Source organism: Musa acuminata, chromosome BXJ3-5 (assembly GCF_036884655.1).
Source record: "Musa acuminata AAA Group cultivar baxijiao chromosome BXJ3-5, Cavendish_Baxijiao_AAA, whole genome shotgun sequence".
Taxonomy (NCBI): Eukaryota; Viridiplantae; Streptophyta; class Magnoliopsida; order Zingiberales; family Musaceae; genus Musa; species Musa acuminata.
The window spans coordinates 7,139,618-7,166,023 of record NC_088353.1 but is presented as its reverse complement, the minus strand read 5'-3'; the positions used below and the strand labels follow the sequence as shown (position 1 = coordinate 7,166,023).

General features: G+C 37.4%; 3 protein-coding genes across 8 annotated transcripts; 2 read left to right on the top strand and 1 right to left on the bottom strand.

The window, feature by feature from the left end:
* The first annotated feature begins 1,113 nt into the window (after positions 1-1,113).
* LOC103984979 (uncharacterized) lies at positions 1,114-4,273 on the top strand. 3 transcript variants are annotated; one of them, XM_009402578.3, is made up of 3 exons: positions 1,114-1,678; positions 2,156-2,232; positions 3,963-4,273. In XM_009402578.3, the coding sequence occupies exons 1-2, from the start codon at positions 1,160-1,162 to the stop codon at positions 2,177-2,179; spliced, it is 543 nt and encodes a 180-aa protein (XP_009400853.2). In that variant the 5' UTR covers positions 1,114-1,159; the 3' UTR covers positions 2,180-2,232; positions 3,963-4,273. The 3 variants fall into 3 exon arrangements, with proteins under 3 accessions (XP_009400853.2, XP_065006909.1, XP_018681424.2); XM_065150837.1 differs by lacking the exon at positions 3,963-4,273 and adding an exon at positions 3,347-3,772; XM_018825879.2 differs by lacking the exon at positions 3,963-4,273 and adding an exon at positions 2,361-3,318.
* A 4,276-nt stretch (positions 4,274-8,549) lies between these two features.
* On the top strand, positions 8,550-14,567 carry LOC103984978 (uncharacterized). 2 transcript variants are annotated; one of them, XM_009402575.3, is made up of 9 exons: positions 8,550-8,937; positions 9,446-9,538; positions 9,619-10,041; positions 10,446-10,581; positions 10,718-10,880; positions 12,401-12,529; positions 13,018-13,212; positions 13,569-13,691; positions 13,846-14,567. In XM_009402575.3, the coding sequence occupies exons 1-9, from the start codon at positions 8,757-8,759 to the stop codon at positions 13,954-13,956; spliced, it is 1,554 nt and encodes a 517-aa protein (XP_009400850.1). In that variant the 5' UTR covers positions 8,550-8,756; the 3' UTR covers positions 13,957-14,567. The 2 variants fall into 2 exon arrangements, with proteins under 2 accessions (XP_009400850.1, XP_009400851.1); XM_009402576.3 differs by having other exon boundaries at positions 8,558-8,937; positions 9,461-9,538.
* A 2,586-nt stretch (positions 14,568-17,153) lies between these two features.
* Positions 17,154-24,702, bottom strand: LOC103984977 (uncharacterized). Of its 3 annotated transcripts, none has more exons than XM_065150480.1 (13): positions 24,535-24,702; positions 23,110-23,336; positions 22,360-22,429; positions 21,732-21,928; positions 21,564-21,639; positions 21,367-21,450; positions 21,212-21,291; positions 20,976-21,102; positions 20,386-20,445; positions 19,871-19,921; positions 19,634-19,792; positions 18,725-18,857; positions 17,154-17,636 (listed from the first exon to the last, which is right to left on the bottom strand). In XM_065150480.1, exons 2-13 carry the CDS (start codon positions 23,280-23,282, stop codon positions 17,464-17,466), a joined length of 1,383 nt encoding a protein of 460 aa, XP_065006552.1. In that variant the 5' UTR covers positions 23,283-23,336; positions 24,535-24,702; the 3' UTR covers positions 17,154-17,463. The 3 variants fall into 3 exon arrangements, with proteins under 3 accessions (XP_065006552.1, XP_065006554.1, XP_065006553.1); XM_065150482.1 differs by lacking the exon at positions 24,535-24,702 and adding an exon at positions 24,181-24,407; XM_065150481.1 differs by lacking the exon at positions 24,535-24,702 and adding an exon at positions 24,185-24,406.
* Between the last annotated feature and the right edge of the window lie 1,704 nt (positions 24,703-26,406).

Genomic DNA, 26,406 nt, shown 5'->3' with positions numbered 1-26,406 from the left:
AAATCACAAAGATAACTTTGAAGGAGATACCTAAGATGATAAGATTGATGATTTTGATAATGCTGAAATAACATAGGAAGAAGGAGAATACATGACATGTGTTATAAAAAGATTATTATTCGTCGTAAAAAGATCTATCTCAACACAAGAACATCTTCTATTCTCAATGTAATATTAATAATAAAGTCTATACAATAATCATAAACAATGGAAGCTATGGTAATATTGTATCCAAATCATTCATGAAGCACTTAAAATTATAAAAAAAATTATTTAATATCATACAAGCTAGTGTAGATTAAAGAAGATCTAATTATCACTGAGATTTATAGAGTCTCTCAATTATAAAAAGTTATAAGTACCAAAGAATCTTAGTTGGCATATAATACGATGTAAATGTAACCAAGTTAGATAAATATAGATATCAAGATCGTACCATTTTTCAAAGTAAATTTATGGGGATAAATATAAAAATTGATCAAAAAAAGAAAAACCAAAGAATCTTAGGCAGATGTGAATCAACAAGGTCCAAATCCAAGTTGGATTGCTATCCCCTACCCTACCCTACCCACCAAGCTTGTAATCTTTCACCATTTGGACTGATGTGAACAAGCATTTGGTACCCACCCTCTTCCCTCATGTTGTCACATCCACGGTAGACGCGTTTCGTCCATTAGATCCTGTCCCGATGCTCCAATCTATACTCGCTCGTCAAGCCATCTTTTAAGTCCTCGTCGGTTCATACCAAGGAAAAAGAAATCACCCTTCTTTTGCCCACCGTGTTTCTACATATTATTTTAAGTCTTTTTTTTATAATATATCTATGAAAAATAATAGATAAAACTATAAAAAAAATTATCAATAGCATTAGATTCGATCAGAATCGGTGATTGGATCGTTCGTAATTTGTTTCGATTTCAATCGATAAGGACATGAATATAGGAAAGCATAGCCGAAAAGATTATAATAGCAATCTCAATAATTGTTCTCTTTCTTCTCATTCTTATTTGGCTTTACCCTTCTTGTTTTGGGACCTTCGGATTCGGATCGGATCGGATCCAATCCGCTTCCCTCCCCCTCTTGGCTTATATTAGAAGGTCCGGTGAGCTACCCTTCTCGGGAAACGGGTTCCCTTGATTTCCTTCTGATACCGCTCGACATGTCTTCCTCCTCCCTTCTTCTGTTACTCTTCTTCTTCTTCCTTCACCTCCCTCTCCTCTTCCTGCCCACCCTCGCCGCTGGCCACGTTGAGTCGCCGGCCTCGCCGTCGAACGGCACCACCGTTTATGACCTGCTTCCGGAGTATGGCCTGCCGCCCGGCGTTCTTCCGGACACCGTCAAGTCCTTCTCGCTCGCCAGCAACGGCCGGTTCGTCGTGGAGCTCTACGGCCCCTGCTACGTCGACTTCGAGTACCTGGTCTACTACGCCCCCCGCGTGTCCGGCGTCATCAAGTACGGCGGCATCGCGAGTCTCGAGGGCGTCCAGGTCCGCCGCTTCATGGTCTGGTTCGACGTCGGCGGCATCATGGTCGACGTCCCCTCCTCTGAGTTCATCTACTTCCAGGTCGGATGGATCACCCGCAAGCTCGGCATCGAGCAGTTCCAGACCGTGCACTCCTGCAGGGGCAGTCTCTCGCTGCTCGGCCGCGCCAAGGAGGTCGCCCGTTCCATGCTCGAGGTAATGTCCCTTTGTATTTGTGTATGTGTCAGAATAAAAAATGGTTCCTTACAACATGACACGAAGTTGGTGTGTAGTTAAGATCGAATTGTGTGGAAAACGTCGCGCCTCAAAGAAGCGTTTCTTATCCTTTTGGTTGACATAGTATGGCAACCTTCTGCCGAGCAAAATGTCCTTTTTAGGATCGCTTGTAAAAGACTCTAAGAACAAAAAGCTAATACGCATACATTGAAAAAGGGAAATCTATGATCAATTTAGAGTTTAAAAGGAATATGCAATACAATTCAACATGTCAAGGAAAAGATCCAGTTTTGCCCACTTTGGAGGGTTATGTTTGGAATTTTCCTATATTTTTTTTTTTTCTGAGAACTTTTGAGAGAAACTTCATACCTAAATTTCTTAAAAGTGTGCCTGATTACACAATTCTGTGTATCTTGGTACTGATTAAACAATATATTTGCTTCCTGTCCATTTCAGAGCATTTTTGCACCTCAACTGTGACGAATTAATGTGAGAAGACAAAACCAGCTGGCTAATGCATGGAAATTCTAAAGGTACTTTGCTGTATGTTCACTTCATCATTAATTTTCACTATTATGATTTCTTGGTTAAATGGGTTAACATTGGGAAGTCATGCACGAAAGTGCCTGCTTTACATTATTTATGAGGAAGAATCTTGCAGATCTAATGGCCATTTTGAATCACATGGCATGAACCAGGAAGTGCTATTGCAGAAGATTTTCAAGAGGTGAAAGGTCAGAAGTGTTAGGATACACTTCCGACCCAAACACCACTCATCTTGAGTTCCTGTTCCATTACATAAAAATTAATTGTAGTTTGTAGTTTTTCATTGACAGAATGGCAGTAGTATTTCTCTAAAGAAATTTTCTGGAATAGCATGTTTGTATTTTCAAAATTTTGTCCAAACCACCCCCGATAGAATGATGAAAGTTGCATGTCTGAAGGAATTTTTGGGCTGAAAATTGAGTAATGTTACGATTTTCCTGTCACATATATTGACATGCTCCTTTTAGCAGGAAAACTTAATCAAGGTAAATATTCTCATGGTCACCTTTCAACTCTCTATTGCCTCAAGTATGATTTCTCAACCAATAGTCCTTGCACACTAGATTTAACTTCTTTTCAAGTGAACAAGCTCTAGTCATTCATGTGCAGAACTACAGTGAATTGATTCCTGATCACTCTCAATTTGCTTGATTTGTGTTGCAGTATCCACATCAGAATTCTCCTCTGTGATTTATTTTTTTCCTCTTTGCTATGTGAATCCAGACTCATTCCTGTTATGGCAAACACAAAACAGAAGGTTAACTGATGACTAAAAGTACTCGTAGCTTATTGTTTCCAGAGAATTGAGTGAAATGTGTTTTTGAGTTGTGTATCCTACGTATCCTGTTCTCTAGCGTTTTAGATTTCTTCTGCTACCTCAGGATATTAGCCTGATTTGGAAGTCGTTCCTTTATTTGAAAAACATTTTATGTTAGGCTCATATGTACCATTACACATTATTTGTTCTATACAATTTTGGTTGTAAAACTAAGCATGGACAATTATAAGAAAGAATCTTGTGGAGTAAGTGTTTCTAAATTATAAAGCAGAAAAGATAGTTCATGATCATGATTGAGATTTTTGTTACTCGTATACTTGCAGAGTGGCCGATCAAGAAAATTGATTTTTAGTATGTCTTGGTGGTAGATTCTTATATTACTGGTGAGAGTGGACCTCTTGTTTTTCTCAAGTCTAAAAGAAGAAATGGAAAAGGGAAGATGATGCTAATAATTTGATCCTTTTCAACTGTAAACCTGCATATTATTGGGTCTTTTCAGCAACAAGGGGAACAAGTAGGATTTTAGATCGAATCCCATGAATAAGATTTTCTTTTAATCAGTGATGATGACAATTGAGATTTTTATCAACTCTATGCTTGGTCAAATTTATTTGCTCGACAACTATAAAGATGACTGAGTTTGTTAACAGATGAGAAGAATCTCCTTTTTCCTGTGTTCTTGATTTAAACTTCTAAATATTGTACCATTCAGATGATATACTTTTAAATTTATTTATTATATTTCTTTCCGGGCTCTATGTTTGAGGAACTAAGATAACATGAACTGATTCAGTGGTTTTGACATTCTTTGCATTACTACTGTATATATACAGAAACGGTGAACATAGTCATAGCATATTCTTCTCAGATGAACTATCATAATGCTCCATATGTATCAAACTGGTACGCTGATTTCTCTCATGGTTTGTGAATTTTCAGTTGTGCACGTCCAAGAACCCATGTGAGATATAAGCACGTTGGCCGTGGAATAGACACCAAATATTAGCCGATAGCACAACCTCTCGAGCATCCCGCAATGCTTCTCATAAGATATTGCTGCTGAGCTAAAGAGTGTTGCCTTGTCGTATCTCCTGTTCGATTAGCCAAACCAACTTTCTCAATAGTAACTATGTTACCGTATGGTTCATCACTGTATATTTGCATCAGATTTCTGTTGTTGTTCCCTTGTTGATAATGGTGAGGTGTAGCATCTTTTCATGTGTAATAATCAGTAAAATATTGTTATTTTCTGGGTGTTCTTGCAGAAGACCCTTCTGATATCTGCAATCAGCCAAATCCCTGGTTGATAATTGGTGGTATATATAATCTTGATATTGATATAGGACATTAACTGATACTGATATAGTACATGTATACCTCTTAGTAATTGTTCTTGTCGCAATTAGGCCACCTAATTCCAAAGTTACATATATGACAATGCCCATTTTTTTGGCACCCGAAACTGGGCTTCAATATCTCATTACGGCCCCACCCAAATACGAGGATTTGATCTTATATATGTATGTATGTATGTATATAATAAATACAATGATAAATATATATCGATGCCAATTTGATCGTTAATTTGAGATGATAAGGTTGACCCGACGTAACATGTTTTATCCAATTTTGTTTCGTTCGGAATCGAGACAAAAAAAAAAAAAAAAAAGAGGGTCAGTTTTGGAGGAAAATTAGATCTCAAAGGTTGACTAGGAAGATGTCAGCTCAGGGAGTTTAGATGGAGCTCATTAGTATCATTAGTTTCCTTGTAAAACTTGCACCAATGATCTTCCCGATAAGATTTTTCGATGCTTTAAGTTTGCATTTACTCGGGTCAAATGAAGAAAAACCTGAGAATTCAAAAAGGTTAAAACGAGTTCTAAGAGTAAGGAATCAGATAGGTCGTATTTGGAGAGATCCTTATAGGTATTAATTATGATTAAGGAAATCCTACTATTAGATGCTATATTGATGTGATACATATTGGTACATTGTTGTTTCTCAACTGATTGGACTCTATATGTCAGAGGCTTAATTGTTTGTTTGCATATTTGTCATATCAGTTACACCTATTATTTTGATTTTAGGATCTTGATAATCGTTGTTTATATTAAAAATAGTTATTGAATGTTTTTATTCGAGATGAAAAAATAATACACAAAATATTTTTGTGTAGTGAGGATGAATCATATGTGTTGGATATTTTTATCTAAGATGAATACATAGGTAAAAATTTTAGCCTGATTCATATGCTTTTGCGTTACGTGCATATATTAGATATAAAAAGATGTTTTGTTCGGATATAATGGATCATGTCATAGATACATCAGGTGCAAGGAGATGCCTTGTTCGATTATGATGAATTAGATGTGAAAGATTCTTTACTCGATTTTGATATATAAAATATTTTAAATATTTTTGTTTCGAAAGGAGATATTAGACATAAGGTGCATCCGGTGTTTTGGATGTTTTTATCTTTGATGGATATATCAAGTACAAAGAGATGCTTTTCTCGATTAGAACATATCAAGTACTCTAGATACTTTTATCATTAGTAGACACATAAAACATCATGAAGATGTTTTACCTCACTTTCAATGCTTATAACTTAAGTATATAAGTATATGCATTGGATGAGAGAAAATTCTTTTTTGAGTAGGATACATTAGGTACTTTGAATGCTTTTATCATGGGCAGACACGTCACGCATAGAGATATTTTGCTTAGTTAGAATGTAAAGAGCACTTCCAATGCTCATTTATCATGAGCAAATATATCGCAAGAAGATTTTTATTTGATTAAGATACATTAGATGCTCTATCAATACTTCATATTCTTGTGTCCTGGGTTGATATATCAGATACAAAGAGATACTTTGCTTAGATGATGTATCGGAACTTTCAAATGCTTATGTCTTGGATAACTATACCAGGTGCAAGGAGATACTTTGTCTATTTGTGATGGATTAGATGTGATAAATTCTTTATCCGATTATGATACATCAAATACTTTGAATACTTTTATCTTGGAAGAAGACATTAGGTATAGGGTGTATTCGGTGCTTTGAATATTTTTGTCTTAAAATGAGACATTAGACATAGGGTGTATAAGGTGCTTTGGATGTTTTTATATTTGATGGACGTATCATGCATAAGGATATTTTTTTATCTCGAGTACTTTAGATATTTCTATTATCGATAGACACATAAAACATCATGAAGATATTTTATTTAATTAGGATACAAAGAGCACTTTGAATGCTTATATTTGAAGTGTATGCATCGGATGAAAGAATTTTTTTTTCGTAGTTAAGATACATTTGGTGCTTTAGATACGATACATTTGGTGCTTTAGATACTTTTATCATGGGTAGACACATTAAGCATTGAGATATTTTACTTAGTCAGAATGCAAATAATACTTTCGATACTCATTTATCATGAGCAAATATATCAAACATAAGAAGATTTTTTGCTTAATCAAAATACATTAGATACTCTAGCAATGCTTCATATACTTGTGTTCAATAGTTACACCAGATACAAAGAGATGCTTTACTCAAATATGATGCATCAACACTTTTAAATGCTTATGTCCTAAATGAATGCACCAAATACAAGAGATAACTTATCTAAATATGGCGAATTAGATGTGAGAGATTCTTTATCCAATTATGATATATCAAATACTTCAAATACTTTTATCCTAGAATGAAATGTTAGACATAGGGTGCATCGAGTGCCTTGGATGTTTTTATCATTGATGGACATATCATACATAAGAAAATATTTTCATCGATTAGAACATATCAAGTGCTCCGGATGCTTTTATCATGGGTAGTCACATAAAGCATCATGAAGATGTTTTATCTAATAAGGATATAAGGTGTACTTTCAATGCTTATATCTGCTTTTATCATGGGCAGATACATGAAGCATAGAGATGTTTTACTTCGTTAGAATGCAAGCAGCACTTCTTATGTGTATATCATGAGTAAATATATTAAATACAAGAAGATTTTTTGCTTGATTAAGATAAATAGATACTCCACCAATACTTCATATGCCAATACGTCAAACACAAAAAGATACTTTATTTGAAAATGACATATCGGGATTTCAAATGCTTATGTTCGGGATGAATGCATAAGGTGCAAGGAGATGCCTTCTCCGATTATGACAAATTATATATGAGAGATTCTTTACTCAATTATGGTACATCAAAATACTTTGAATACTTATATATTGGAAATAGATATTATACATAGAATTAGATGCCTTAGATGTTTTTATCTTTGATGAACGTATCAAGTACAAGAAGATATTTTCCTCGATTATAATATATCAAGTGCTCTAAATAATTATTCTTCGTTAAGGTGCATCGAATGAGTTAAAAAATAATTATTCTATCGAAGAGACGTCCAAACTCGATGCAAGTCAATTCATCAACATTAATCGTAATTCTAAACTATTGATTGATTTTTTTTTCTTCCAAAAAATAAAACTTGAACATGATAAAACTTTGCATATAAACTGGGAGTTGTAAATCGAGCCAAAGGTTTTAAACTATTATTCTAATTAGACAAACAAATCGAATCAAACTAAACCGTACCACCATATTGGGCTAAATTATGCTTAGTCAATCTCATTCACAATCTATCTCATTAAGTTGGACACACTTCCCCCACTGGAATCGGAATAATGGGCGTTCAAAACCAATGCCATATCACACATTATTCATCGTAGGAGGCTATGAACTTTGGAAACATTTGGAATATAATCTCACCTAACTTGACCGATGGATACCGCACAACATGCTTCTTTTGGCTGTCGGTATTCTCCGCAGTTGTTTGACGACAACAAAAAATAATTCTTCTCACTTGTGAGCCACATGTTCATGTGTGTTCTTTAGTGCCACCTTCTCCGTGGCCTTCAAAAAGCACGACCAAAGTCATTTAGATCCTTTAGAAAAATGGTGTCGTGGATTCTAAACCACGTTGAGGTTGATAAAGATTCTGCCCACCAAAACAAGAAGTAATTTGAATCGTCCATTTCATTGGTCTCTCTTTGGTCGTGTCCTATTATTTTCCGAACATCAAATCGAATCATGTGTTAGAAGCCAAAAAACAACTCTCTTCTTCAAAAAAGAGTATCCATAGTGCTGTAAGAATTGGATTCCCACTCGAACAAAGGCAAACACAATCCTTTTCTGTTCATATTAGTATTGGTGGGGACCGCAATCTACCACAGAATCCGAGCGAGACCGTGTGGATCACGGCGGCGCACACGCGGCGACCGAGGAGGGCCTCCTGGATTACGCGAATGCTTTCGACCACTCCGCGTTGGGATACCCTTCGCGTTGTTGACTTGTAATTGGATGAAAGGATCGGGTCCACAGCGGGAAAAAGTAGTCGTCACGCGCTGCGCCGGGATTCGGCCAGGTAGAGGGTGACACGCGTAGATTGTATCCGAACATGAAGAATCCGTCTACGTACGCCTCCGACACCCTCTCGCGCTCTCCTGCGGCTGTTCAGTCGATCCCGCTTTTGTCATTATTAATGAGGTATATATCTCTGTCGTGATGTTATGATAGATGTGAGAGTTGCAACAACTCGTCCTTGGTCGGCCCGCTCTGTTTCTTCTTCGTCTTCCGCGATCTCGGAGTCACGACCGCAGACCCAGCATTGGGACACACGCAGAGGCAGGGGCAGAGGAGGAGAACGGAGAGAGGGATATGGGGCCGTGCCTCTCGAGACCGGATGGGTGCGTCGGAGGGCAGCGGAGCTCGGCGGAAGGGACGCGGCGAAGGAGGAGGAGGAGGACGATCAGGCGGCGTGCGGCGGCACGGAAGGTGATGGAGACGATCGACGAGGCCCAGGCCGATCAGGCGCCCTACAGCAACCCCGCGTTCCGAGGTTGTGGCTTGACTTCGTCTTCGCTTGTTTTTGGTGTTCGATTTGGTTTGGGGTTTTCGAAGGGGGCCAAAAAAGGTGAGGTTTTTATGGCTGGGGGGTGAGTCCTGATGTGCATCGAGCTGGTTTTGTTCCCAAAATTGGCATCTTAGCCACCTGGTTTTTGGATTCGAATGATACAGATAGATAGGGGAAGGAGTGCCTTCGACTTCGATTCTTAATGGCAGTAGATTTTTGATCCAAGTTGGGACGTTGAAAGAGATCAAAGCTTTATGCTTTAGATTGAAAAGTCAACCGGATGATCATAGTCGTCTATGCTGCAATTGAACGCGGCTTGACAGAATAATCAGTGCAACACATGCTCTGTAGCAGACTTTTGATAAGTTCTTAAGACATGAGATGTTGATACTGATTTCATCTTTTTTACCATGTTGTTTACTACTGTTTGGCACTAATCAGTTGAGCAATCTTTTTGGTTTCTCTAACTATATGACATTGCTTAAAATTGAAGCTATGATATCGACAGGGAGTACCGAGGAAGCATGGTTCGACACATTCTCTGCGGTTGCATCAGATGAGGAGGATTTTAGGAGCGTTCAGGATGGTACTACGTTGCACATATCATTTTAGATTATTTGATCTCCCTTGTCCTTGAGTTGTGATATGCGTCGTAAATTTCTGCAGATGCTTTCTCCATAAACAGTTTTGAAGGCGAAGACATATTGAGCCCTTCATCTTTCAGGGATGGCAGCATAGGAGCAAGCCACCCGAATGCTTCCTCCATTTCTTCTATTGATCGACAGCAGAAGGGACGAAAATTAGGGGAGCAGTCTCCAAAGAACTCGGAGAATACTGCGAAAGCCTTTGTGAGTCTTGAGGATTTGTCAATCATGCCTGCGGATGCGAATGCTGGAGGGCATGATGGGGGTATATTGAACAATTGCGGGATCCTGCCAAACAACTGCTTACCATGCCTCGTTGCCCCTGTATCGACCGCTGAAAAGAGAAAAGCTTTATGCTCAAGTCCACCAAACTCAGCCAAAAAGACATCCTTGAAGCTTTCCTTCAAGTGGAAGTCAGGGGAAGCACATTCCACATCTACATTATGTTAGTATTACTACCCTCTCTTCATTCATCTGGATGCTGGTTTTTTCAGTAAAATAATTCTTGGACTTTGGACTTCATCTGAGAGTTGTTTATTCTCTGAAATAAATAGAAAAAATATCATCAAACTAATTGTTATACCCCACTCTTGTCTCTTGAATATCTTAATCTTCACCAGCAATAATTTGTTCGTTTCTTTTGTGTCCTGATCTTTTCTGATTTGTAGCAACCACTGAATCTCATACATTTTAGTTGAACTAACTGTGTTTGAGTATTTCTCATTAATTTCATGTATCATTTCCATTTGCTTAAATAGCTTTATTTATGAGTTCATAAAGAAATCTTTTGAGGCTTTCTCTTTGATCATGAAATGTAATACTGACTTTTGTCTTTTATTTGTGTGCAAGTTTCTACAAGGCCCTTTCTTGAAAAGCCACTAGCAGGTTCTCAAGTTCCTTTCTGCCTGCTAGAGAAGAAAATTCTTGATAGCTGGTCACATATAGAGCCCAGCACATTCAAAGTACGGGGGCCACATTACTTTAGGTAGTTGTAGTTCAATTATCCAAAGATTTACTTTTTTCTCAATTATAGTGTGGAAATGCCTCATTTTATACATATGTGAAATCTGGATGATGTAATTGTGACTGAATTTCTGATGTTAGCTTTCAACTGTTGCCAGGGACAAGAAGAAAGATTTTGCTCCAAATAATGCAGCATACTGTCCATTTGGTGTCGATGTCTACCTGTGCCAGCAAAAAATTAATCACATTGCTCGATTTGTGGAACTCCCCAATTTGAGTTCATCTGGCAGGCTCCCACCTATTCTTGTAGTTAATATTCAGGTACGTAGCCAAACCAGCCTTACTGAAAGTATGTTTACCTTATGACTTTTACTTGCTGTTTCAAGATGTATGTCATGCTCTATGATAAAGCACATTATAATCGACATTATGATACTAGTTTGTGGCTTGAAACACTGTCCAGAAATATAGTTTTCCATATCCACCAACAAAGGGCAAAGTAATCTAGTGTAACAAAGATATCAGAGCATATTTTATCTGCTTACCAAGAGCGGTTTAGTTTATCATTTGATGTGAGCATAGGTATTGTTTTTAAACTTCTCCATTCATGTATAACTTATCCCAACTGGTACATCAAGGAGCCAAACTAAAACACAATTTTGTTATTTGGTATGAACAAATTTTCTTGTTTGCTTGTTCAAGGCATCATTGTATTTTTGTTCTTTAATTAGCTCAACAAAGAACTGAAAGGACCGAATCATTTGGTTTGCTATAACAGCCGACTTTCTTCTTGATACAGGAACCTGCATTTTCAAAGTCAATCTTAAAGCATAACAAAAGTAACATAATGGAAGACTAAATATCTTGACTGAGTTTGTTAGGGGTGACAACATGCTTGTTATTGAAAGGGCTAAAGCTTTATACTACTAACTCTGGCATACTTTTCTGGTCCTTGTTCTCTTTAAATCCTCTTCCTATATCTAGTCGGTACTTGATTACACTTTTATCCAAATCTCCAAGAAAAAGCAGTCATATCATGTGTATGCATCAAATGTTTCCAAGATCTAGAGATTCATGCGAGAGAACAATGGAATTTTCTGACCATAATGTAAAAACTGAGTAATGTTGATGAATAAAAGAATTCAGTTGAAGCATTTCTCTTACTTTAATAATTCTAACTGCAACTATACATCTATACCTATCCTGCTATGGTGCTACCTTATCTTTTTTACTTTATTGACTCCTTATAGACTGTCATCATGATTGTTGACTTTTTAGCTGTATTGTGTAAAGGAGTCGTGCTTTCTCATGTTAAGAAGGTTAGATGTAGATGGCAGCCAGTTCCTGGTGGTTTGTCCACCAACTGCTTAGGTTCTCATGGGACCAGATATACTGTACATATTGAAAAATAAGGAAAAAGGAAGGAGGATATAATGACATCGTAATGCAACAGTAACCATTCACAGTATCAGCTGGTTGGCTGGCCAATGATTGACTTGCATGTACCAAATCATTTTTCCAATTTACTAGGTCAGGCTTAGATACTGGGACAAACAGTCAACAATTCTCTCTTAGATCAGCCTGGGCATATTTGCTGTTCGGATTCCCTAACTAATATGTATTGTGTGAAACGAAAGAGAGTTATACATAAAAAATTGGATCAGAAAAGTGATATATAGGTAAAATAACTTGGATCAAGGATTCAACTTGTATTCACTTACATATCGGTCCAAGTTGATATCTGAAAGAAACCTGCAATGTCCTTTTTTTGCTTACTGTATCTACAACCTTTTGAGTATCATGCAGTCAAACTTATCTGCAAGATTTGTTGTGTCTCGCAGGTTCCACTGTATCCTGCTACTATTTTCCAGAGTGAAACTGATGGTGAAGGAATGAGCTTTGTTTTATATTTTAGGCTTTCTGAAGATTACTCAAAGGAACTTCCATCTCATTTCTTGGAGAATATTAGGGTAAGATTAATTCTGATTTCTGATCAGCATCTTTTTTTTTTTTGTTCATCCAGTAAACTTCATACTCCAAATATACACTTGGGAGATTGAGGTGTTTTAAGAGCATGATTTATGGTTTGTGGTGCATGGCATGTTATGAGTGGTCAGTTGTAGTTTGGACTATATCCATTGTTATCTCAGAGTGCCTGTTGTAACATTGTGAAAAAGGCCCATACTGAGTAATCCACTAGGTTTTAAGTATAATAAGAGTGTGTATTGTAACAGCAAATACCGGTCTGATTAATACCAGTCTGGACAGGTTTTGAAGCCCTGGTTGCATCTATGCATATGGTTCTTATGCATAGATGTCTGTGACTGTATCTCACTTTACTGGGCGCTTACTTTTTGTTGGTATCTTTTGGAAGAGTGTGTATGCTTTCGTCATATCATTCAAATGATTGTTTAGATTTCTATACTATATTTTGATTCTTGCACGTCTTTCTTGACAGAGGATAATTGATGATGAGGAAGAAAGGGTCAAAAGTTTTCCTATGGACACATTTGTTCCCTTCAGAGAAAGGCTAAAAATCCTTGTCCATGCAGCAAATTTGGAGGATCTTCATTTAAGCACTGCTGAGAGGAAGCTTATAAATACGTACAATGAGAGGCCTGTTCTTTCTCGTCCACAACATGATTTCTATTCGGTAAGTTTATCCCTCTTTGGTGATAAAAAAAGTTTGCATCACTGTAAGATCCACATCATTGTGCCACTTTGGCCTAATAGGTTTGAGTTTTGGGAACAGTATATTCCTGTGTGGTGCAGAAGGCACAGACATATAACCCTATACCAGACGCGGATGGAGTTTCATTCATTGGGTTGCTTTATTTTTGTGTCTATCCAAAGGAAATTATATAGAAGAAATTTGGAATTTAGGTTCTGTGATTGATATATTTTCTACGTGAACTTTGACATGAACTGCATGCTGCAGTGAGACATCATTCTAGCACAAATATTTCATCTCATGACCCTTATGTTGCTGCTGTAATTTACAATTTGCAGGGCAATAACTACTTTGAGATTGATTTGGATATACATCGATTTAGTTACATCGCGAGGAAAGGATTTGAAGCATTTCTTGACAGGCTGAAGTTTTGTGTATTGGACTTTGGCCTAACAATACAGGTAACTCCTTTATGTTCAGCACAAAACCGAGATGCACTTGCATATTTTCATTAATATGAATCATAAAGTCAAATAATTTCTTTAGAAGTTGTAGAGGCCTCTGCATGTTAAGTTTAACAGAAGCATCGAACGAACTAATTTCTTTCGTATGCAGGGGAACAAGCCTGAAGACTTGCCAGAGCATATCTTGTGCTGTGTGCGGCTGAATAATATCGACTACACCAGTTACCTTCAACTTGCAGTTAACTCGCATCTGGCACAATGAACTGCTAACCAACACAAGTGTTTGATTGTTTAGATATCGACAATTCCCAAATCTTCATACCCCATTGCAACTAAAACAACCACTGACAGACACAAAAAAAAAAACTTGCTGAAGTAGTTACAGAGAGGCATGAAGAAGATTTCTACAAACTGTGAAGAAGCCCTCTTTGACAATGGACGGATGCAAGCAGGGCTTCGTCTTGTGGAAAAAATAAAGTTCGATTCTTCGAATGTGGTCAGGGCAGATACTCTCTGACATTTACACATTTACAAGTTGAAGCGCGAAAGGTGGAAACACAAAAGTTCGACATTGATGTCGCATTTGTATCTCCCGCGACTGCAGAAGTGCATGCTGAATAAAAGAAAAAAAAAATATTCTTGGGTGCTCCAGCTTTCAAGCATCTGGATGTCTCTCATTTTCTTATCTCCGGCATGTGCACATTGACAAAAGCAGAAATTGTAGTTTGGTTGTATGTTCGAGTGTTGAAATGAGATGAGCTGAGAGCTGCAAAAATAATGATAAGAAACAGAAGCAAGAAGAAGAGTTGTGTGGTTTGGCCTTTTCATGTTCGTTTACGGACAGAGTTTGCAGTGATAATTTGTATTACTTCAGCCTGTTGGCCGATGTGATGTATCGCAGCAGTCCAACAAAATAGAAAACAAAAGCAACGAGATCGATGATGAAGCCAAGTTTCAACCATGCAATCTTGTGTGCACAACAGGTTTAGCATTCATTACCCAATGCAGGTGACCACCATCAGAAGAATCCGACAAGCTATACCGATGTTGTTAGAACATGAACACAAATCAACGAGATTGTGTCAACGTTTACGGGCGACAACAACGATTGAAATGAAAATAACGGGAGGAATTAAAGAAGGAAGAACTCGAAAGTGGATAAACAACAAACTATCCTGGGATGAGAATTCGCTCCGTCGAACTCAATTCCATGTACTGTGTCATTCCATATGCGGCCCGGCGACCCCTGCCTCCGGATCGACATTGCTGCAGCTTTGGCATTGTTTTATCGAGAGGAGAGAGAGAGAGAGAGCGAGCCGCACTTTGAGAATCTTCCAACGACATGAACTACGAGGAAGGCTGACAAGCGGCAAAAAGTCCAAAGTCAAACAGACTATTATTATGGTCCTTACGATGCTCAACCCGTTGACTTAGTGCTCTGCTTTTGAGAATCTTCCATGACATTGAACCTACTGTTAAGATCTTTACGATGCTCAACGTTTTGACTTAGCTCTCTTAACGCACTTTGAGAATCTTCCATGACATAAATGATTCGTCTCGAGAGAGAGAAACTATTGTCGAGGGTCCATTGGATGCTCAAATTAAATGTAAAATGAAAATGTATGAAGCAAGAGAAGAGAAGAGAAGAGAAGAGAAGAGAACAACTTGCATCATCACCCAAGTTCTCAATCGTGAATCTTATAATTTTCAACCACTTGCGATGAACAAAATATCTTTCATTATTTATTTATTTATTTTTGACAAGCTGATGTCCATGTGGCAAATATTACTATTTTATTTGACTATTTAACCATTATATGAATGCATACTTTAAAGAAGAGACCCTAAGTATCCCTAGAAATAAATTATTTGGTATATAATATGAACAGTGTTGACTGTCACGAATCCAACATAATCCACATAATTAAAACAAGATACAATACATATCATGAAATTAAAATATAAAACAACGGTGACTTAGATAATGTTTCATGATCTAAAGCAGCATTGCATACCAAATTTCATCATCAAATAGTCTGGCTAATTACATATTACCTCTTGTAGTTAGTTGTCCTTAGCATTTCGACCCCCTATATTTTAAAAAGTTACGTCGATATCCATATAGTTACGAAAGTAAAACATCTAGGTTCATTTACCTTTACATCGTTAAAAACAAATGACAGAAAAATAATTTTAAGTTTCAGTTGGTGGTGATGAATGACGTCAATGGTGGCGGAAGATGGCGTCGCTAGGGGCCAGAGCTCTTACCGCTCTGCTCATTGTCGAGCCAAATACCTAGCAACATTGCTCGGCAACTACATCGGCAGCATGAGGAGTGATAGAAGCTCCGGACCCCAGTGGCACCAACATAGATTCTGAGCAGCGTCGCTTAGTAAGGGGAGCAGTAGGAGCTTCGACCCCTAGTGGTACCGATGTAGATATCGAGCAATGCCACTCCGCAACTACGTTGGTAGCGGGGGGAGCGATAAGAGCTCCAACCCCTAGTAGCACCAATGCAGATATCGAGCACCACCGCTTGGCAACTACGTCAGTGCCAATGCAAATGCCAAGCGATGTTGCTCAACAACTACGTCGACATCATGCAGTTATTGAATGACGTCGCTCGATATCTATGTCAACACCACTCGATATCTGCATCGGTATCGTTGGGGGCCAAAGCTTTTACCGCTACCTTAGCTGAACGACGCTAATACAGATGTCGAGTGGCGTCGCTCGACATCTACATCGGCAATAAGTGGAGCAATAGGAGCTCCAACCCCTAGTGGCACCATCGTTCGCCACCATCGATGTCATCCATTATCATCAATTGAAACTAAGGTAAATTGACCTTGATGTTTTATTTTCGTAACTATAGAAATGTCAATATAACTTTTAAAATATATAGACTAAAATTCTAAAGATAACTAACTACATGCGGTAGGATAATATATAATTAGCCTCAAATAGTCAATTGTAATTTCAGAAATAACTGCTAATATTAATATTTGATATCTGTTCTTAACAATTACTATTGCACGTAAAGTCTATCCTCACAATCGTCGTATGTAGGTTTAGGATTAAAATGTTTTGCATTAGTATTTAATATAAGACCAATTCTTCTTTTATTATGTACTTATAATAATATCATCCTACTCAATAAGGTTGATTTAGAAACAATCAAATTACTAGCTAATATCAAGAATTTAAATTTCGATCAGATCAGTTTTAATAAAAGGTCGGTACTTCGGCTCATACTGTTCTGGTATTATCGAGAGAGAAAAAAAAGAAAATAAATATCGACTAGCATCAACGACCTTCACCAGTAAATACCAATCGGTACAGACCGAGTAACCTGATATTTAATTTCTAGTCATCATAATTTTGCAAGGTAGAACGCAAGGCTCCAGCTGCATTTGGATTGTTTCATGGAATCAAAAGAAGAGCAACAGCTTCCAATCATGCGCAGGAATTTGATGCTTTTTGGAATTAGAAACTATATTGCAATGCAAAAGATGCTTAAGAACAAATGAAATATGTTTTTTTCCTGATACAGTGAAATTACCTGACTTCAGCAAATACCAAACTCCATCCTAGAAAATAATCATATGTACATATTAGTTGTGCCAAGAAATGATGCAGTCAATACTTGAAGATGGAAGTCAACCGCTTGCTCTCCATGCACATTTCATGTCAACTTGGAAGAGAGATTCCAGGTGATGTAGAACATACATGAAAGCATGTAGAAATCATCCACACTCCACCTCCAAAATCATGCAAGAAGGGGTTCTACCAGATTGCTTGAACTGGTGGTATCTGGAAGTTTCATGGTGTATGTGATGACAGCAGAAAGAAATGCACAGGTTGCAGGAATCACTCCCAGACCATATCTGTTTACTGAATGACTGACATTACTGCCAAGGTTCCCCATGACATCAGGTGAACCTGAAGAGAAGATGTTATTGTCAGGTGGAGATCTTATTGACAAACCAAAAAAGATATTTTTCGGCCCTTTTTGTAAAAGTTTATGATATATTAGGCACAACCCCATGAATCTGAAATTGGTTAGCTCACAGTTTTGAAAAGCTAAAATAATGCATCAGAAAAGCAAAATGAAGGTTGAGATGTACTAAAGCATGGACAATCTTGATAAATCATTTGAAAGGAACAGCTGTGAGAGAGAGAGAGAGAGAGAGAGAGAGAGAGAGGAGAGAAAATTAAGGATATAGTTCATCGAAGAGCATGAAACCCTACGGTTATGCAAGTGTCTTTCATTAGTTTTGAGTCCATGCTTTTAACCTAATAATTTGCTAATCTAAAAAAAGGAAGATGCAAAAGATATATGTATGGAAACATTTTATTAAAAAAATCATATAAGTACATGACAGAGCACGAATATCCAAGCTTATAAATTAAGGATATAGTTCATCGAAGAGCATGAAACCCTACGGTTATGCAAGTGTCTTTCATTAGCTTTGAGTCCATGCTTTTAACCTAATAATTTGCTAATCTAAAAAAAGGAAGATGCAAAAGATATATGTACGGAAACATTTTATTAAAAAAATCATATAAGTACATGATAGAGCACGAATATCCAAGCTTATAAATTAGCATAAAGGATGAAATCTTGAATTAGCATGAGTTGAGGTAAATGATTAAATACATTGATATGCATTTTATCTCCAAAATAAAAGAATGAAGCACTCAAGAGGACAGGTAGTAAAGACTTGCGAAAGGGAAGAGGAGATGAAGGTGGGGGAGGGGTGGGATACCTTGAGAAAAAACTTGAAATAACACCATTCAGAACATAATTCAAGGTTCAAGGGAGAAGCAGTAGTCTTAAACAAGTTAATGTAACAGCAAAGAAAATCAAAAGAAGCTATTTCTGGCTGATTCCTTGCATCAAACAAACATTTCTAACTTCTATCAACTTGTATCTCTATTCAGGTCCAATATGACAAATGACGGATAATGATAATATAAGCATAAATTAGTTTAGAAACATGGCATCTGTAACCAAGTTACTGTTTTACCTTGATATGACTCGAGAACATACAAAGCGAGGCCGCATGATAATTTATCAACAAAACTTAGTGAACCATACACGAAAGCACATCCGTTTAGGTTTTCTCCAACCAGCATGCTTTCCATGCTAATTCCAGTCACCTGCATCGGAAAAAAGAGAAAATGAGAGACCAAACAGAACCACCTCGAGGATATATCCGACTCCTAGAAGAATCACATTTTAGATTTGCTCTATCAATGCTACCATCAAAAAGGGCATTCATGGATCTATACAGTGGATGTAACTCCTGTTACTCAAATTATATAAGGTGTCAGGCAGAGTGCAAATTAGTCTGAGTACAAAATGTTTTCTTAATTTTGTTATAATTTCTGAAGTAAATTAAAAGAGTTTGTTCTGTGTATATGTAAATTAGTCTGAGTACAAAATGTTTTCTTAAATTTGTTATAATTTCTGAAGTAAATTAAAAGAGTTTGTTCTGTGTATATGTCAATGAATAAGAACGACTCATTTTGCAAGTTTCATGGATCTCACGAGTCACTGTAACATGCAGGTGCTTTATGTTGAGTGAAATGACCAAGCTAAATCCGCAATCACATTTTAACTTCAACATCAATTGATTAGTCACTTCTGTCACTGACGGACAGTCAGGAACACGATCTATCAGCTGCCACGATACATTACAAAAACAAACTCTAAGACCATGTCCTACCAATGAATTAATAAATATAAGCAACAAAGTGTCACAAAATGTTCTAACAGATCACACGACAAAATAGGGCTATAGGATAATTAAGAAAGATTGGCTACATAAACTGCTCAAGTTTATTTTGACTCAAAAGTCCAATGTGCCTCAAACTTCATAAGTTCATGGCAGGCAATTTTGAAGTTCCTATGTTATGTGAGACAATTAACATACCGTCATCAAAGCATTAGCAGCACCAATTGCTATTGAGAGAATGTACATAAGATTGTGCATGCTGTCTGGAAGAACAGATACTCCTGCACCAGAAAACATCCAAAGAATGGCTCCAGCATTAAAGAAGGCCTTAAGGCGCCACCCAGACCATCTAATCTCCTGCATTAGTTAGAAGTTTGGAATCAAGAAATGTTGTTACAGGCAAAGTATTTCAACCATAAAATGGCCAAGTGAGACCTGCAGAATAACAGACACCAGGAAGCTGCAAATATATATAATGGCAGGCACCTGAAATGGAAAGAAAAATGAGCAGTTAAACTCAACCAATCCACCAAACACTCTTAAAATGGAAACTTCTTTTGTTAGAAATGCATGAAGGGCATTAGTCACTGCACCACTTTGGAGTATTATCAACATACTCTCAAAGACTCAAACAAGCTTAATTCTTGTGGGGAATGCTTCGCAACAGTAAATCCAACAATATAAGTTGTCTCCTGTGCATTTTGAAATGACTAAAGTGGAGATCAAAACCTCGAACCTTAACTATTAATTCTTAGGAAACTGAATAACCAACAACATGGTACTCGATATATTTGCTGAATAATTAACTTAGTAGTAGAGGTTGTTTCTGGATATCACTAATTTTACTAGTTCGCTAGCTATGAGACATTCATAATTATATAAAAATACTGATGCACATGTGCTGTACACAGTTGATTTAAGTAATTGTCAATAAATTTTGTAATTCTTACCAAAGCCTTTGATGATTGGCCCATGCCCAATTCATTAGTGACAAAAAAAGCAAGCAGTGCCTGGCAAAAACAAGCAACATTGTTAAAAGAAAAAAGGCCATAGCTAAACTCTTTTCCACCAACTTCAAACATAGAGGTACCCACTTTATTTAATTTCACATGCATTCACGACACTTGAAGTTATAATCATTATCTGCTATGTACAATAAAAAACTGATGGATATAAAACAAAGAAGTAAAAAAGATCTTAACAAAAACTGTAATTCATTTATGGAACAATCAGACCAATGACAGGCACATAGTGGCTTAGCAATATATTATTCTCATATATATATAAGGTTTCATTAAAATTTATAAATCAAGCCAAAAACAATTTGATATAATCTACAACAATCATAAATTAGAACAAATTATAGGATATCAAATTTTTTTACATAAAGGGGCCATATGTAATCCGTGCATCAAATGCAGCTCTTTTCTAAACTTTTTTCAGCCGCTTTCTAGTAAATTTCACAGTTAGTCAGAATCAAGTACATAATAGTTCACATTCACTTTTAAGCAGTCAACATTATAAAATGAAATATGTTGACCTGTGAAACATTTGTCACCAGCCGGGTAAGTGTATAAACAAGAGCAACTTGATAGTAGAGTATTTTTTTGAACCAGTGGGTCCATGAGATACTGGAAACGTTTTTACACTGAATTTGCAGCTTCAACCTACATGATAAAAACAAGCACATGTTTTAAGATGGAAAAACAGCAAATTGTCTAGTAGATTGATTTACAAAAGAAACACAGAGTAAAATGCACTAAACAATCAGCTTACTGCGGTTCTTTGGTACCAACAAGGAACAGGACCACAAAGCAGCACCCCATGAAAATGGACAGGTAAGCAATCCAGCGGTACTGATCAATCAAGAGAAGAAATAAGATAAAACAGAGAAACAAGAATGTTCTTTTGGACCATGTATTGTAAACTACCTGAATCTTGATATCCACAGTGTCCTTGGAACTATAAAGACTGAACACACATAAAGCAACTGCATAGAGACTAAGATTGGCTACCTTCAATTACAAAAAGATTAACAATGACTAAAAATTAGTAATTCATTGATATCTGGAATCATATTATTAGGCATGGAGGTTCGACAAAACACGTATTAGAGAAAGGATATGACCATTGTGAAGGCATTACGACAACTTGCAAGTGCGACTCTGCTTGTTGGATTAAGAGTGATGCAATTCACCATTGACCTTAAACAAAAAAGAGAAAATCTTCCTTAGATAAAGACTCAGATATTTAGCTACACAGGAAACCAAAGGAATTTTTCTAAGTGGAGCATTACATGTGAGAAACTTGGGTAACAGCCCAACCCACATTAAAAATTGCAGCAAATGTGCTGTAGCCAATAGTTTGCAATGTAAGCGAGTTGCTGCCCATGACTTTACAAGGAAGGCAGCTACCAAAAACAGATGAAAAAGAGACAGCAACCAGAAAAGACCCTCCAGCATGCCATAGTTTGAAGTGCCCAAACCGATCTATCTGAAATACAGAATTCACTCCTCAGAAAAGAACATCACAATGTATAATCCATTAAAATTTAGCACACTGAGATATTTTGGTATGTCAGAAGAAGCAACTTTTATAGAATTCTCTTATACAATTGATCTTCTAAGTTTTAAACAATATTCACTCTTGGCTAAAGAACACTTGCTCCAGATTTGGGATCACAATAAACGTCACCATGAACAAGTAAAAAGAAAATCAAAATTGATAATTTCCCCCTCATTAAAATTCAATTCCATGCGTAAGTCCAACACTACATAGATAATGTCATGAAACAAAACAAGGATTCAGAAAGTTGGCCAAAAGCTATTAAAGGAATCTCATTGAAGTTTAATAGAAAGAGAAATGCCTCAATTTGTGGGACACACCCAGCATGTCTTGAAAAAAAAAAAAGAACAGATCTATACCAGCTCCCCAACAAAGATTGTAGTGAAGCCATCAGCAACTTGGCCAGAGAGCATGACAATCGCCGCATCCCTGCAAATTAATCAAGTGAATATTGAAAATAAAATCTAAATATACTTATTTATAAATTTGCACAAAAATGCTCGATAAGTGTTCCTGAAAACTCCCAGAATATAGAAATTTTCAATTTAAAAAGACTTAATTTCTGGAATAATATGAAAGACAGTTTATTGCTTTAGATGAACACTGGGGAAGTCAGAAAATGCATATGCAGGCAAATCACATATTGTCAGTATTCAGACAGAACATAAGATAATTTGTCCTGCCTCCTAGAAGATGGGTTAATCCAATCGAAGACAAAATGCCTAGTTGCTTCTCCACAACTATTTAATACCATCCTAAAGATCAACTATATTTATACACATGGCAATTCTAGAGACAGTCTTATTTCTTTTGTTATAATTTACCATTACCTCACTTATTTTCCCGTTAGTGTTACCATTACTTAAAAAAGCCATGCATAAGCAAAAGGCAATCAGCTTGGTACCCTTAGCTCTTGCTTAGCAGGTGAGCCTATACAAGTATGTCATGCCAACAGCCTGCAACATATTCAATTTCGTTATGATGGAGGTATATTCTTCCCACAGGGTTTTGAGTCACTCAATTTGCAAGTACCAAATAAAAATATCCAAGGGAAATGCTGCAGAAAAACTTCAGAAACAAAGGGAACAATACGTGAAAGATATGAGTACCTTGGACTTAGTCCTATATCTGTCAGGAACAACAAAAGATAAGTGAACCAACATGCCGATGTGATATCATTTAGCATGTGTCCAGCACCATATGATAGTGTGGCTAATCTTCCTAAAGGCCCAGCATATTGTGCTTCTGATGATGACTCATCACTGACTGAATGATGAACCATAGTAGAAGTAACGAAAGACAATTTTCTCCACAAGTGCCTCTATTTTTTAAAAATCTGCAGAGAGGAAAAAGATTTAGTGAACTACTTGAAAAATAAGGTTTGAATTTATTATATTAATAAGCTGAAAACATACAACTTGAAGACCAAGTAAAAAATAAAAAGTTGGACCTTCCCATGCTTTCCAGTTCAACAACCTATTCACTTTTATAATAATATCAACAATTTCATAATGAAAAAAAAAGATTTCTGGAACAAATCAAATTCACGTAACAAGGTAGCAAAAGACATCATGACTTAAAATTTGATACTTTAAAACTCGCAAAATCTGTATGTTGACTAGCATAATTTTCCCTAATATTCCATATCAAGAAGACTCCAAAAGGATTTGTGTTATATACTAAGCAAAATTGTTTTACAGGAAAACAGTATTTCTAACATTTCAGCTAGCCCTCTAGAAGACAAGGCAGCCTCCTCTAGCCTAAAGTATTGCAAAGACTCGAAGGCCAATTTTCAAAAGGCGTGAATCAAGTAAACCCATAATGAAATGTTTCCAGAATCACTGATACTGGAACTACTACTAAGACCTTGGAATATCTGACAACACCTAGTCAGAGAATGGTATCAATGCAGACCAGTAAAAGAGTTGAATGGCACGCCTAGCCATCTCCTCTTATCTCTCAGGCATGTAGAAGAGATAAACGGCCTCAATCCTCATTGTTTACAACCAACAGCCGAAGAAACGCATCTTCGATTGTTTTTGCACAGCGGGCAGCAAATCGAACCCAATAAGAATATGATTCGTGGTACTACCTTACGTACAAGCCAAAGGGAAAACCTATGTTCAATCTCCTTAATTTTATCGATTTTTCCGTTAAAACTAAAAGGAACTACTACAGACATACGAAGCAGAAGTTTTTTGGCCCTCGAACACCAGTAATTTCTCTCATGCATCAACGAGCACCCGCCGTGTGCTAGCGTAGCCTATGCAACCGTACCCACGCCCAATTTCCTAATCTTCCTCGATCTCTACGCACAAAGATCGAGTTTTTATAGCTTCGAACAGCAGCAATCTCCCACGACACGCGGAAATTCCACTCAAGAACATCAGACGTGAAGCTTTACATGCCAACCGTTCCAAAACCTAACGAAATCCCTCAAGGCACGCAACCACAGAGAACAAGAACAGAGCAAACACGCAAAGTAGCGATATTTTCCCAACAAAAACAAGAAGAAGTAGATGAAAAGACCGTACCGCGGTCAGACTGGACAGGTTAACGCGGGGATTGAGATCCCGCAACGAACGCCTCCGTTTGTGGAGAGCATCGAGGAAGCGATCAAATGAGGCTCTTATAATGGCGTGGAAGAAAGAACGCCATCATGCTCCCTCTTGCCTCACTCGGCAACGGCAGTCGTTGTTCCTTTCGCAACGGTGTCAAAGGAAACACCCACTTTTCCATCCGGCTCCGTGAGGATCCTCTCCAGATTATATTGCAAACAGAATCTTATAATCTCAGCATCAATCGCCTGCGAAAGCCTTTTCTGCGATGGCCCAATCATAGATCCTGAACAGGGGGCCCGCCTCAGAAGCGAAACTTGGAGAGGATCCGGATTCGTATCCTTCCTCGGTCCTCGAATGTTGTGCCCGAGCGGCGTGGGCGTAGGAGTCGGGACTCCGGTTCTGCAGGATCCTCAACCTCTCATACTGCAAACAACAAATTAAAAATCCACGAAATCGATGCCCACGTAGAAGTTCCCAGGTCACAAAAAAAACTTCTGAACGTGTCTCAGCCGCAAAAACTTGGAGAGGATCCGGATCCGGATCCGCCGCCTTCCTCGGAGCTTGTGCGTGCTTAGAGAACATATTGTGGGATCAGGACGGTGGCTTCGATCCGGCTCATTTCATTGGCTCCAGAGGGGCGGCTGACGTCGGAATCTGCAAAGTAGAATCTTTTGGAAGTATCAGCCTTCGTCATCGAGAAGTATTGTGAAGATAAGGATGCCGAGGTGAAGAATGATACATTATTTGGTTGGACAAGACCTCTCGTTGCAAACTTGTGGTGTGTCATCATCCTAAATCTTAGAAATCAGATATTAGTCAAAAAAATTCCACCAAATTTGTAAATTTCAGCACGAAAAAAAATAATATTATAATAAAAATAGGAAAGTCTTAAAATTAAATAAATTTCCTCTTGAACCGACTGATCAAACAAAAAGCTAACTTTTAAGTTTTGAAGCCACCATTTCTCATCAAATCCATATATATGGATTTGATGAGATCTATGCATCATACAGTATATCCAATCTATAAAGAAAAAGAATATCCTCAGGTCTCAGGGAATCAAGCATGGAGGAGAGGTAACACATTTGGCTGTCGACAAGTCAATGTCACAGCTTCAATATTGTAGGATATCACATAAGCGAACAAATATACCGGACATGGAAAAGCATTAATGAATGACGATGCAACCAAGATGATGGGAGTCTGAAACTATCTAATTTCTGCGTGCCGTTAACGGAGGGGGGGCGCTTACGACTGTTGGATCCTATGCATATAATAGTGAGATGTGACCAAAACAGTACAATTAGGGATGACAATTTCACAACTAGATCAATTTTAATGGAAATAGTAAATTGTTTATAAGATACGTGGTAAGGACGAATCAAACTAGACTGAGGTGCATCAATTAAGTCAAGCTTAATCAACTTTAACCGTAAATTATATTGAATGGGATAAAAATAGGAGCAGTTTTATTTATCTCCACCTTGAGATCCACCCTTGCCAACTGCATCCTGCCAAAAAAAAAAAAATCATCACCTAATTTTACATTGGCAATGTGTTTTCAAGTGTATAATTAATGCATATATTAGTGACATTACATTGCATTATCATAGGATAAAGATGTGCTACAATTATCAACCTAGGATAAAGATGAGGTAGGAACAAGACAAGGTTTTCAAACGGAGGTATCAAGAAACTTTGAACAAAAAGCTACAGTACATGTATTTTCTACCTCTTGTCCTCCCACAATATTCACATTATCAAGATTTGGCCCTCTACTAGTTGATGGCCTCACATAATGGCATGTGTTTCTAAATTATGGAACAAAGTAGGAAGCATTATTTC